The sequence below is a fragment of the Bombina bombina genome, chromosome 2 (assembly GCF_027579735.1).
Source record: "Bombina bombina isolate aBomBom1 chromosome 2, aBomBom1.pri, whole genome shotgun sequence".
In the NCBI taxonomy this organism is placed as follows: domain Eukaryota; kingdom Metazoa; phylum Chordata; class Amphibia; order Anura; family Bombinatoridae; genus Bombina; species Bombina bombina.
The window spans coordinates 491,308,212-491,321,537 of record NC_069500.1 but is presented as its reverse complement, the minus strand read 5'-3'; the positions used below and the strand labels follow the sequence as shown (position 1 = coordinate 491,321,537).

At 43.8% G+C, this 13,326-nt stretch overlaps 1 protein-coding gene across 1 annotated transcript in view; it reads left to right on the top strand.

Annotated features, from left to right (window-relative positions):
* The window catches only part of TBC1D10A (TBC1 domain family member 10A), a 162,204-nt gene that overhangs the window by 123,920 nt on the left and 24,958 nt on the right, over positions 1-13,326 (top strand). Inside the window, exons 5-7 of the mRNA XM_053702201.1 lie at positions 11,631-11,745; positions 11,846-11,911; positions 12,713-12,902. Coding sequence (XP_053558176.1) covers positions 11,631-11,745; positions 11,846-11,911; positions 12,713-12,902 — 371 coding nt within the window. The remainder of the gene's footprint in view (positions 1-11,630; positions 11,746-11,845; positions 11,912-12,712; positions 12,903-13,326) is intronic.

Below are 13,326 nucleotides of genomic sequence, written 5' to 3'. Positions count from 1 at the left end.
TGTTTTCTAACAGGATAATCACTCCGTTTTCAGTCAGGCAGGTAAGCACCTCAGCAAAGCTAAGCTAAGCTGAGGTGTAGAGGTTGTCCGGAGTGATTCTTTGCTACTTTATAATTTTACTGCAGAAAAATAAAGCAGTTTCGTTTTAAAATTAAAGGGACAGTAACGTTTTTTTTTTGTGGGATATTTTCTAAATAAAATATCAGTTTGTTTATTTATCCTGTTTATTAGTGAATAAATATGGACCAAGAGGCCCTGCACGATGTTACATGTACTTTATGTTTTAATGCTAATGTGGAACCACCAATCCCTTTCTGTTCCTCATGTATTGAGAGAACTTTACATTTCAGGGATAGACTTTTTCCTGAGCCAACATTGTCTAAGGCGGATGCTGTTCAGGAGTCTTCTGACAATGTTCAAGATATGCCGCAGCTTTCTCCTCAAGCATTCCAAAACTTAGCGTCCATACAGCCAGTGCCCTGCGCTTCCTCTATTACTCCACCTGGAGTTACCTTGCAAGACATCGCTTCTCTAATGTCCTCAGCGGTATCTGATGCATTGTCTGCTTTTCCCATGCTGCAGGGAAAGCGCAAGAGGAAATGTAAACAATCAGTGAATAAGGTTGCTGACACAGTTGTGGCTATTCCGAATGTCCCTTCCCAGAAATCTGAGGAAGAGGATACTTCGGTAGCATCTGAGGGTGAAATCTCAGACTCTGTGTAATTCCTTTGGCTGATACTGAAGTTGTTTCTTTCAGGTTTAAGCTCGAACACCTCCGTTTGTTACTTATGGAGGTTTTAGCTACCCTGGACAACTCCGACACTACTGTTGTAGTCAATCCAAAGAAGTCTAGTAAACTAAACAAGTATTTTGATATTCCTTCCTTAGTGGAGGTTTTTCCTGTACCAGATCGAGCTACAGAGATTATTACTAGGGAATGGGAGAGACCGGATATCCCTTTTTCTCCATCCCCTATATTTAAGAAGATGTTTCCTATAGCAGACTATATCAAGGAGTCTTGGCAGACGGTACCCAAGGTGGAAGGAGCAATTTCCATGCTAGCTAAGAGGACCACTATTCCCATAGAAGATAGTTTTCCTTTAATGATCCTATGGACAAGAAATTAGAGGGGTTACTCAAGAAAATGTATGTACACCAATGGCAACCTGCGGTGTGTATTACTACCGTCACTAGTGCGGCGGCATACTGGTTTGATGCGTTGTCTGATTCTATTCGGACAGACACTCCCCTCGAAGAGATCCATGATAGAATTAAGGCCCCTTAAATTGGCCAATTCTTTTATTACGGATGCCTCCCTACAGGTTATTAAACTAGGAGCAAAAATTTTCTGGTTTTGCCATATTTGCTCACAGAGCCTTATGGTTGAAATCCTGGTCTCCGGATGTGTCGTCTAATCTTTTGGCGATCCCTTACAAGGGAAAGACCTTGTTTGGGCCGGGTCTGGCTGAGATCATTTCCGACATTACGGGAGGAAAAGGTCATCTCCTCCTCAGGATAAGAGGAATAAGCAGAAGGGACGTCAGAGTAATTTTCGTTCCTTTCAAAACAAGGGCAAGCCTTCCTCTCCCTCAACAAAACAAGAACAGTCCAAACCTTCCTGGAGGTTCAACCAATCGTGGAACAATGGAAAGCAAGCTAAGAAGCCCGCCAATGACTCAGTCAGCATGAAGGGTCTGCCCCCGATCCGGGACCAGATTTTGTGGGGGGCAGACTATCTTTCTTCGCTCAGGCCTGGGTTCCGGATGTTCAGGATCTCTGGGCGGTGGACATCGTGTCCCAGGGATACAAGCTAGAGTTCAAAACTGTTCCTCCCTGGGGCAGGTTTCTTCTCTCAAGATTATCTGCAGACCAGATAAAGAGAGGCGTTCTTACTCTGTGTTCAAGATCTTTCCGACCTTGGAGTGATAGTTCCTGTTCCAATACAGGATCAGGGTCTGGGATTTTACTCTAATCTGTTCGTGGTTCCCAAAAAAGAGGGAACGTTCAGACCAATTTTAGATCTCAAAAGTCTAAACAAATTCCTCAGAATACCGTCCTTCAAGATGGAAACTATTCATTCCATTCTTCCCTTGGTTCAAGAGGGTCAATTTATGACAACGGTAGATTTAAAGGACGCGTACCTGCATGTTCCCATCTATAGGGACCATCACAAGTTTCGGAGGTTTGCATTTCTAGACAAACACTTCCAGTTTGTGGTTCTTCCATTCGGCCTTGCTACAGCTCCCAGAATTTTTTCAAAGGTTCTGGGATCCCTGTTGGCGGTGCTCCGATTGCAGGGCATTGCAGTGGCACCATATCTGGACGACATTCTGGTTCAGGCGCCATCCTTTCAACAAGCAAGATCCCACACGGAAATGTTGTTATCCTTCCTGCAATCTCACGGATGGAAGGTGAATTTGGGAAAGAAAGAGTTCTTTAGTTCCAACTACAAGGGTAGTTTTTTTGGGATCTATAATAGATTCCTTATCAATGAAGATTTTTCTGACAGAAGTCAGGAAATCAAAGATTTTTCGATTTCTGTCTAGCGCTTCAGTCCTCTCCTCGGCCATCAGTGGCTCAATGCATGGAGGTAATCGGTCTGATGGTAGCAGCCATGGACATCATCCCGTTTGCCCATTTCCGCTTCAGGTCTCTGCAGTTGTGCATGCTCAGGCAGTGGAACGGAGATTATGCGAATCTGTCTCCACGAGTACATCTGGAGCAGGAGACGAGGGATTCTCTCCTTTGGTGGTTATCTCAGGATCATCTCTCCCAGGGAACCTGCTTCCGCAGACCCACCTGGGTGATTGTGACAACGGACGCCAGCCTACTGGGATGGGGAGCAGTCTGGGGCTCTCTAAAGGCTCAGGGGACATGGACTCGGTCTGGAGCTGAGAGCAATCTTCAATGCTCTTCTGGCCTGGCCTCAGTTAGCTTTGGCCCGGTTTATCAGGTTTCAGTCGGACAACATAACTTCAGTGGCTTACATCAACCATCAGAGGGGAACTCAGAGTTCCTTGGCCATGGCAGAGGTAGCCAGGATAATTCAGTGGGCGGAGTCCCACAACTGCTGCCTGTCGGCGATCCACATTCCAGGAGTGGACAACTGGGAGGCGGATTTTCTGAGCAGACAGACCTTTCAACCCGGGGGAGTGGGAACTCCATCCGGAAGTGTTTTCCAGCTTGATTCTCAAATGGAGACAGCTGGAGCTGGATCTCATGGCATCTTGGCAGAATGCCAAGCTTCCGAGGTACGGGTCAAGGTATCCTCAGGCGGTACTGATAGACGCTCTGGCGGTACCTTGGAATTTCAGTCTTGCATACCTATTTCCCCGTTCGCTCTCCTCCCTCGAGTCATTGCTCGAATCAAACAGGAGAGGGTGCCGGTGATCCTCATTGCACTGGCGTGGCCTCGCAGGATCTGGTATGCAGACCTGGTGGAGATGTCGTCTCGTCCACCTTGGAAACTTCCATTGAGGAAGGACCTTCTAATTCAAGGACCGTTCCTTCATCCAAATCTAGTTTCTCTGAAGCTGACTGCTTGGAGATTGAACGCTTAATTTTATCTAAACATGGATTTTCAGAGTTGGTCATTGAGACTAAGATTCAGGCGCGTAAGCCTGTGACTAGAAAGATTTACCATAAGATATGGCGTAAATATCTGCATTGGTGTGAATCCAAAGGCTACTCTTGGAGTAGAGTTCGGATTCCTAGAATTTTGGCTTTTCTCCAAGAGGGCTTAGAGAAGGGTTTATCGACAAGCTCCCTAAAGGGTCAAATATCTGCCTTGTCTATTTTGTTACATAAACATCTGGCGGATGTACCAGACGTGCAATCGTTCTGTCAGGCCTTGATCAGAATCAGGCCTGTGTTTAAGCCGGTTACTCCTCCCTGGAGTCTTAATCTAGTTCAAACGGAGCCTGTTGAAGAACTTTAAGAACTAGATTAAGACTCCAGGGAGGAGTAACCAACTTAAACACAGGCATGATTCTGACCAAGGCCTGACAGAACGATTGCATGTCTGGTACATCCGCCAGATGTTTATGTAACAAAATAGACAAGGCAAATATTTGACCCTTTAGGGAGCTTGCCGATAAACCCTTCTCTAAGCCCTCTTGGAGAAAAGCCAAAATTCTAGGAATCCGAACTCTACTCCAAGAGTAGCCTTTGGATTCACACCAATGCAGATATTTACGCCATATCTTATGGTAAATCTTTCTAGTCAAAGGCTTACACGCCTGAATCATAGTCTCAATGACCAACTCTGAAAATCCCCACTTGGATAAAATTAAGCGTTCAATCTCCAAGCAGTCAGCTTCAGAGAAACTAGATTTGGATGAAGGAAGGGTCCTTGGCTTATGAAACTGCAGGTCAGCAGCCTCCTGAGAGAGTTACAGCTCATTCTACGAGGGCTGTTTCCTCTTCCTGGGCATTCAAAAATGAAGCTTCTGTGGAACAGATTTGCAAGGCTACAACTTGGTCCTCTCTTCACACTTTCTAAATTCTATAAATTTGGGAGAAAGGTTCTTCAAGCCGTGGTGCCTTCCGTTTAGGTTCCCATGGTTCCCTGTCTTGTCCCTCCCTTATCATCTGTGTCCTCTAGCTTGGGTATGGATTCCCAATAGTAATCAGATGATCCGTGGACTCACCGTGTCATTAGAAAGAAAACAAAATTTATGCTTACCTGATAAATTTCTTTCTTTCTTGACACAGTCCACGGCCCGCCCTGTTTTCTTAAGGACAGGGTTTTTTTGTTATAAACTTCAGACACCTCTGCACCTTGTTGCTTCCTTTCTCTCTTTTGCTTCGGTCGGATGACTGGGGTTGGAGGGAAGAGAGGTGATATTTAACAGTTTTGCTGTGGGGCTCTTTGCTGCCTCCTGCTGGGCAGGAGTGATATCCCCAATAGTAATTAGATGATCCGTGGACTCGCAGTGTCAAGAAAGAAAGAAAGAAATTTATCAGGTAAGCATAAATTTAGTTTTTTTAGCCCACTCTATATTTCATGTGACTTTAGACTCCACAACTGTTAGGGATCATAGACTATCACCACCTTATAAAAGAAAACATAATTTCTCCAACATAGGTGTGTCCGGTCCACGGCGTCATCCTTACTTGTGGGATATTCTCTTCCCCAACAGGAAATGGCAAAGAGCCCAGCAAAGCTGGTCACATGATCCCTCCTAGGCTCCGCCTACCCCAGTCATTCTCTTTGCCGTTGTACAGGCAACATCTCCACGGAGATGGCTTAGAGTTTTTTAGTGTTTAACTGTAGTTTTTATTATTCAATCAAGAGTTTGTTATTTTAAAATAGTGCTGGTATGTACTATTTACTCAGAAACAGAAAAGAGATGAAGATTTCTGTTTGTATGAGGAAAATGATTTTAGCACCGTAACTAAAATCCATGGCTGTTCCACACAGGACTGTTGAGAGCAATTAACTTCAGTTGGGGGAACAGTGTGCAGTCTCTTACTGCTTGAGGTATGACACATTCTAACAAGACGATGTAATGCTGGAAGCTGTCATTTTCCCTATGGGATCCGGTAAGCCATGTTTATTAAGATAGTAAATAAGGGCTTCACAAGGGCTTATTAAGACTGTAGACTTTTTCTGGGCTAAATCGATTCATTATTAACACATATTTAGCCTTGAGGAATCATTTATTCTGGGTATTTTGATATGATTATATCGGCAGGCACTGTTTTAGACACCTTATTCTTTAGGGGCTTTCCCTAATCATAGTCAGAGCCTCATTTTCGCGCCGGTATGGCGCACTTGTTTTTGAGGACAGCATGGCATGCAGCTGCATGTGTGTGGAGCTCTGATACATAGAAAAGTCTTTCTGAAGGCATCATTTGGTATCGTATTCCCCTTTGGGCTTGGTTGGGTCTCAGCAAAGCAGATTCCAGGGACTGTAAAGGGGTTAAATATAAAAACGGCTCCGGTTCCGTTATTTTAAGGGTTAAAGCTTCCAAATTTGGTGTGCAATACTTTTAAGGCTTTAAGACACTGTGGTGAAATTTTGGTGAATTTTGAACAATTCCTTCATACTTTTTCGCAATTGCAGTAATAAAGTGTGTTTAGTTTAAAATTTAAAGTGACAGTAACGGTTTTATTTTAAAACGTTTTTTGTGCTTTGTTATCAAGTTTATGCCTGTTTAACATGTCTGAACTACCAGATAGATTGTGTTCTGACTGTGGGGAAACCAAGGTTCCTTCTCATTTAACTATATGTATTTTATGTCATAAAAAAATTTAGTAAAAATGATGCCCAAGATGATTCCTCAAGTGAGGGGAGTAAGCATGGTACTGCATCATCCCCTCCTTCGTCTACACCAGTCTTGCCCATACAGGAGGCCCCTAGTACATCTAGTGCGCCAATACTCCTTACTATGCAACATTTAACGGCTGTAATGGATAATTCTATCAAAAACATTTTAGCCAATATGCCCACTTATCAGCGAAAGCGCGACTGCTCTGTTTTAGAAAATTCTGTAGAGCATGAGAACGCTGATGATATGGTTTCTGAAGGGCCCCTACACCAGTCTGAGGGGGCCAGGGAGGTTTTGTCTGAGGGAGAAATTTCAGATTCAGGAAACATTTCTCAACAAGCTGAACCTGATGTGATTACTTTTAAATTTAAGTTGGAACATCTCCGCGCTCTGCTTAAGGAGGTGTTATCCAATTTGGATGATTGTGATTATCTGGTCATTCCAGAACCATTATGTAAAATGGAAAAGTTCTTAGTGGCCCCGGGGCCCCCCGAAGCTTTTCCTATATCCAAGCGGGTGGCGTACATTGTTAGTAAAGAATGGGACAGGCCCGGTATACCTTTAGTACCTCCCCCCATATTTAAAAAATTGTTTTCCTATAGTCGACCCCAGAAAGGACTGATGGCAGACAGTCCCCAAGGTCGAGGGGGCGGTTTCTACTCTACACAAGCGCGCCACTATACCATAGAAGATAGTTGTGCTTTCCAAGATCCTATGGATAAAACATTAGAAGGTCTGCTAAAAAAGATGTTTGTTCAGCAAGGTTCCCTTCTACAACCAATTGCATGCATTGTCCCTGTCACTGCAGCCGCGTGTTTCTAGTTTGATGAGCTAGGAAAGGCGATTATTAGTAATTCTTCTTCTTATGAGGAGATTACGGACAGAATTCGTGCTCTTAAATTGGCTAATTCTTTCACCCTAGACGCCACCTTGCAATTGGCTAGGTTAGCGGCGAAAAAATTCTGGGTTTGCTATTGTGGCGCAGAGCGCTTTGGTTAAAATCTTGGGCAGCGGATGCGTCTTCCAAGAACAATTGCTTGACATTCCTTTCAAGGGGAAAACACTCTTTGGCCCTGACTTGAAAGAGATTATCTCTGATATCACTGGGGGCAAGGGCCACGCCCTTCCTCAGGATAGGTCTTTTCAACCTAAGTTTCGTCCCTTTCGCAGAAACGGATCAGCCCCAAGGGCTACGTCCTCTAAGCAGGAAGGTAATACTTCTCAAGCCAATCCAGCCTGGAGACCTATGCAAGGCTGGAACAAAGGAAAGCAGGCCAGGAAACCTGCCACTGCTACCAAGACAGCATGAAATGCGGGCCCCCGATCCGGGACCGGATCTGGTGGGGGGCAGACTCTCTCTCTTCGCTCAGGCTTGGGCAAGAGATGTTCTGGATCCTTGGGCGCTAGAAATAGTCTCCCAAGGTTATTCTCTGCAGTTCAAGGGGCTTCCTCCAAGGGGGAGGTTCCACAGGTCTCAGTTGTCTTCAGACCACATAAGAAGACAGGCATTCTTACATTGGGTAGAAGACCTGCTAAAAATGGGAGTGATTCATCCTGTTCCATTAGGAGAACAAGGGATGGGGTTCTACTCCAATCTGTTCATAGTTCCCAAAAAAGAGGGAACGTTCAGACCAATCTTAGATCTCAAGATCTTGAACAAGTTTCTCAAGGTTCCATCGTTCAAGATGGAAACCATTCGAACACTTCTTCCTTCCATCCAGGAAGGTCAATTCATGACCAAGGTGGATTTCAAGGATGCGTATCTACATATTCCTATCCACAAGGAACATCATCGGTTCCTAAGGTTTGCATTCCTGGACAAGCATTTCCAGTTTGTGGCGTTTTCTTTCGGATTAGCCACTGCTCCTAGGATTTTCTCATAGGTACTAGGGTCCCTTCTGGCGGTGCTAAGACCAAGGGGCATTGCTGTAGTACCTTACTTGGACGACATTCTGATTCGAGCGTCGTCCCTTCCTCAAGTAAAGGCTCACACGGACATTGTCCTGGCCTTTCTCAGATCTCACGGATGGAAAGTGAACGTGGAAAAGAGTTCTCTATCTCCGTCAACGAGGGTTCCCTTCTTGGGAACTATAATAGACTCCTTAGAAATGAGGATTTTTCTGACAGAAGCCAGAAAAACAAAACTTCTAGACTCTTGTCGGATACTTCATTCCGTTCCTCTTCCTTCCATAGCGCAGTGCATGGAAGTGATAGGTTTGATGGTAGCAGCAATGGACATAGTTCCTTTTGTGCGCATTCATCTAAGACCATTACAATTGTTCATGCTCAGTCAGTGGAATGGGGACTATTCAGACTTGTCTCCGAAGATACAAGTAAATCAGAGGACCAGAGACTCATTCCGTTGGTGGCTGTCCCTGGACAACCTGTCACAAGGGATGACCTTCCGCAGACCAGAGTGGGTCATTGTCACGACCGACGCCAGTCTGATGGGCTGGGGCGCGGTCTGGGGATCCCTGAAAGCTCAGGGTCTTTGGTCTCGGGTAGAATCTCTTCTACCGATAAATATTCTGGAACTGAGAGCGATATTTAATGCTCTCAAAGCTTGGCCTCAGCTAGCGAGGGCCAAGTTCATACATCAACCATCAGGGGGGAACAAGGAGTTCCCTAGCGATGGAAGAAGTGACCAAAATCATTCTATGGGCGGAGTCTCACTCCTGCCACCTGTCTGCTATCCACATCCCAGGAGTGGAAAATTGGGAAGCGGATTTTCTGAGTCGTCAGACATTGCATCCGGGGGAGTGGGAACTCCATCCGGAAATCTTTGCCCAAGTCACTCAACCGTGGGGCATTCCAGACATGGATCTGATGGCCTCTCGTCAGAACTTCAGAGTTCCTTACTACGGGTACAGATCCAGGGATCCCAAGGCGGCTCTAGTGGATGCACTAGTAGCACCTTGGACCTTCAAACTAGCTTATGTGTTCCCGCCGTTTCCTCTCATCCCCAGGCTGGTAGCCAGGATCAATCAGGAGAGGGCGTCGGTGATTTTGATAGCTCCTGCGTGGCCACGCAGGACTTGGTATGCAGATCTGGTGAATATGTCATCGGCTCCACCATGGAAGCTACCTTTGAGACGAGACCTTCTTGTTCTAGGTCCGTTCGACCCACTCCAGCTGACTGCTTGGAGATTGAACGCTTGATCTTATCAAAGCGAGGGTTCTCAGATTCTGTTATTAATACTCTTGTTCAGGCCTGAAAGCCTGTAACCAGAAAAATTACCACATAATTTGGTATATCTGTTGGTGTGAATCTGCAGGATTCCCTTGGGACAAGGTTAAGAGTCTATCCTTCCTTCGAGAAGGATTGGAAAAAGGATTATCTGCAAGTTCCTTGATGGGACAGATTTCTGCCTTGTCTGTGTTACTTCACAAAAAGCTGGCAGCTGTGCCAGATGTTCTAGCCTTTGTTCAGGCTCTGGTTAGAATCAAGCCTGTTTACAAAATTTTGACTCCTCCTTGGAGTCTCAACCTAGTTCTTTCAGTTCTTCAGGGGGTTCCGTTTGAACCCTTACATTCCGTTGATATTAAGTTATTATCTTGGAAAGTTTTGTTTTTGGTTGCAATTTCTTCTGCTAGAAGAGTTTCAGAATTATCTGCTCTGCAGTGTTCTTCTCCTTATCTGGTGTTCCATGCAGATAAGGTGGTTTTGCGTACTAAACCTGGTTTTCTTCCAAAAGTTGTTTCTAACAAAAACATTAACCAGGAGATAGTTGTGCCTTCTTTGTGTCCTAATCCAGTTTCAAAGAAGGAACGTTTGTTGCACAACTTGGATGTAGTTCGTGCTCTCAAATTTTACTTAGCAGCTACTAAGGATTTCAGACAAACTTCGTCTTTGTTTGTTGTTTATTCTGGTAAACGGAGAGGTCAAAAAGCAACTTCTACCTCTCTCTCCTTCTGGATTAAAAGCATTATCCGATTGGCTTATGAGACTGCCGGACGGCAGCCTCCTGAAAGAATCACAGCTCACTCCACTAGGGCTGTGGCTTCCACATGGGCCTTCAAGAATGAGGCTTCTGTTGATCAGATATGTAAGGCAGCGACTTGGTCTTCACTGCACACTTTTTCTAAATTTTACAACTTTGATACTTTTGCTTCTTCTGAGGCTATTTTTGGGAGAAAGGTTTTGCAAGCCGTGGTGCCTTCCATTTAGGTGACCTGATTTGCTCCCTCCCTTCATCCGTGTCCTAAAGCTTTGGTATTGGTTCCCACAAGTAAGGATGACGCCGTGGACCGGACACACCTATGTTGGAGAAAACAGAATTTATGTTTACCAGATAAATTACTTTCTCCAACGGTGTGTCCGGTCCACGGCCCGCCCTGGTTTTTTTAATCACGTCTGATAATTTATTTTCTTTAACTACAGTCACCACGGTAACATATGGTTTCTCCTATGCAAATATTCCTCCTTAACGTCGGTCGAATGACTGGGGTAGGCGGAGCCTAGGAGGGATCATGTGACCAGCTTTGCTGGGCTCTTTGCCATTTCCTGTTGGGGAAGAGAATATCCCACAAGTAAGGATGACGCCGTGGACCGGACACACCGTTGGAGAAAGTAATTTATCAGGTAAACATAAATTCTGTTTTATTCTAATCTGATAAATTTCTTTCTTTTACGAGACACAATTTTTATCTGACGGTTCTGGCATGCACTCATTACCCTGCTTTGTTCTTCCTGCTTTTGTTTCTTCTCCTTGCTTTGCTATATGTTAGACTGAGGGGAATTGGTAGGGATTAAAGCTCTTGATGTATTGGGTAATTTTTTGCCTGCCCCCTAGAAGAAGGAACTTAATCAAAGCTGTTATGGCTTGTGGACTCTCACCACCATGAATGAAAGAAATGTATCCAGTAAGAATATATGTTTTCTTAACAGTCATGGGCTGGTGAAAATGTCTGTCTAGCCCTGTATGTACACTAATGTATTTTATATGACCCTCTGTTCCCTATCCATCGTTATAACACTCTTATAGTGTTTGTGTGCAGGAACTGTCTTGCTTAAAATCATTTGACGCTTCATTATATAGTAGTATAGGTGTTTCAATGTAATATCTAATATTTGTTCAGCAATTCTTAACATGGAAAAATAAACATAAATGCTGTTTATTATAAAACGGTTTCCTGTTAATGTTACAAACTAAACAGCAGGTCTTGTTTGTGCTTGTTTAATATTAGCTAAGAAGGCTGCATGTGTACATTATATGAAGCAAGAAAGTTAGGACCCAGAAGTAAAATTTAAGAATCTTGGAATATGCCAGTATTTTCTTTGCATTGCAATGTTGTTTGTTTGCAGTCATCTACCACTATAGACTGAGTGACCATTTTCAACATTCTTGCCTCTGCAGCCAGCAGGATCTGTTCAGAGTTCTTAAAGCATACACTTTATACCGGCCAGATGAAGGGTACTGCCAGGCCCAGGCTCCTGTAGCAGCCGTTTTGCTTATGCATATGCCTGCAGAGGTAAGGTCGTTTTTTTTTTGTTTTTTTTTAAGTCCCTCTTAGGCATGCAGGATTTTTGCTGCACAATACTCTTAAAACACAATTTCTTTCTCCCCCATAGCAAGCGTTCTGGTGTTTGGTGCAGATCTGTGAGAAGTACCTTCCAGGATACTATAGCGAGAAATTGGTAAGTGCTTTTAATTCATTTGCCTTCACAGAAGCCATCAAAATGATTTCTCTCCTATGAAATCGGTTTCTTCATGAAGATTGTACATTTCAGCCTGGAAGACAGCACAGCCTTTCATCTACCTAGCCAACTAGGGCTTTTGTTGCATGGCTTCCTTTATAATGTGTATACTCTCTCTTCTTTTTGTCATAAACACTACTGAGGCAACAGTGCAAGCCTTGTTCTGACAGTGACCTGTTAATTGATATTACCCTCACCCTTTCTGCGCGACTCTCTTCAGCCTCAGCTTTGAACAATCTCAATCATTTGTGTGTTATGGATGTGCTATTTTCCTAGATTAATCAATATCCTTTTGCAGCTAGTGCCATGCAAGGCAGAGGTGAGGTTAATGGATAATACATATTTGATTCAAGCACTGGTCTTGTGGAATTTGAGACTGCACTGTAGGCTGTAAATGATATTACTGACATTTGTCCTGTGCTGCAGTGAGCATGTCAGATGGACTTTGTGAACTGAATAACTTCCTAGCTTTAGAAGCGCACCAAGATTATGGTGCATAAAATGTCCTTTTGTTTAAACCGATAACTAGAGACAGATGAACTTTTTAGTTGGCAGTGTCAAACTTCACATTAAACAGGAATATTTTAACCAGCCAGCAATATTTTGAAAACATAGAGACAGTAAACTCTATATATTTCTAGTATGCTTATTCATAGGATGTCACTGAATTGTTATATAATATAGATTACTTTTATAGCGCCATTTGGAAGTCATTGTTTGCACTATCTTCTCTCCCTACAGGAGGCAATACAGTTGGATGGAAGGATATTGTTCTCTCTTCTGCGTAAAGTGTCCCCTGTGGCCTACAAGCACCTGAGCAAGCAGAAGATTGATCCTATCTTATACATGACTGAATGGTTTATGTGTGCATTCTCCCGTACGCTTCCCTGGAGCTCAGTCCTGCGTGTTTGGGACATGTTTTTCTGTGACGGTAACAGATGTAGTTTCTTCAGGGCCTTCATTTGTGTATTGTTTCTTGTTTCCCTGCATTTGGTTTTCTTACAATTTCTGTGCTCTGCATATCTTCATAGTGGAAACACATTAAACATATCTGGCAACTTCTGTAGTCAGACTGCCTAAGGAATTGTGAAAGTTTTATAAAAAAAAAATTGCTGCTGCATAGTAAACAGCTATTAAAGGAATGGTTTAGTCAAAATTAAACTTTCATGATTCAGATAGAGCATGCAATTTTAAGCTTTCTATCTTACTCCTTTTATCATTTTTTCTTTGTTCCCTTGGTATCTTTATTTGAATATAAGCTTAGGAGCCGGCCCATTTTGGTTCAGCACCTGGGTAACACTTGCTGATTGGTGGCTACATGTAGACCCCACTCAGAAAGCTCTACCCAGGTGCTG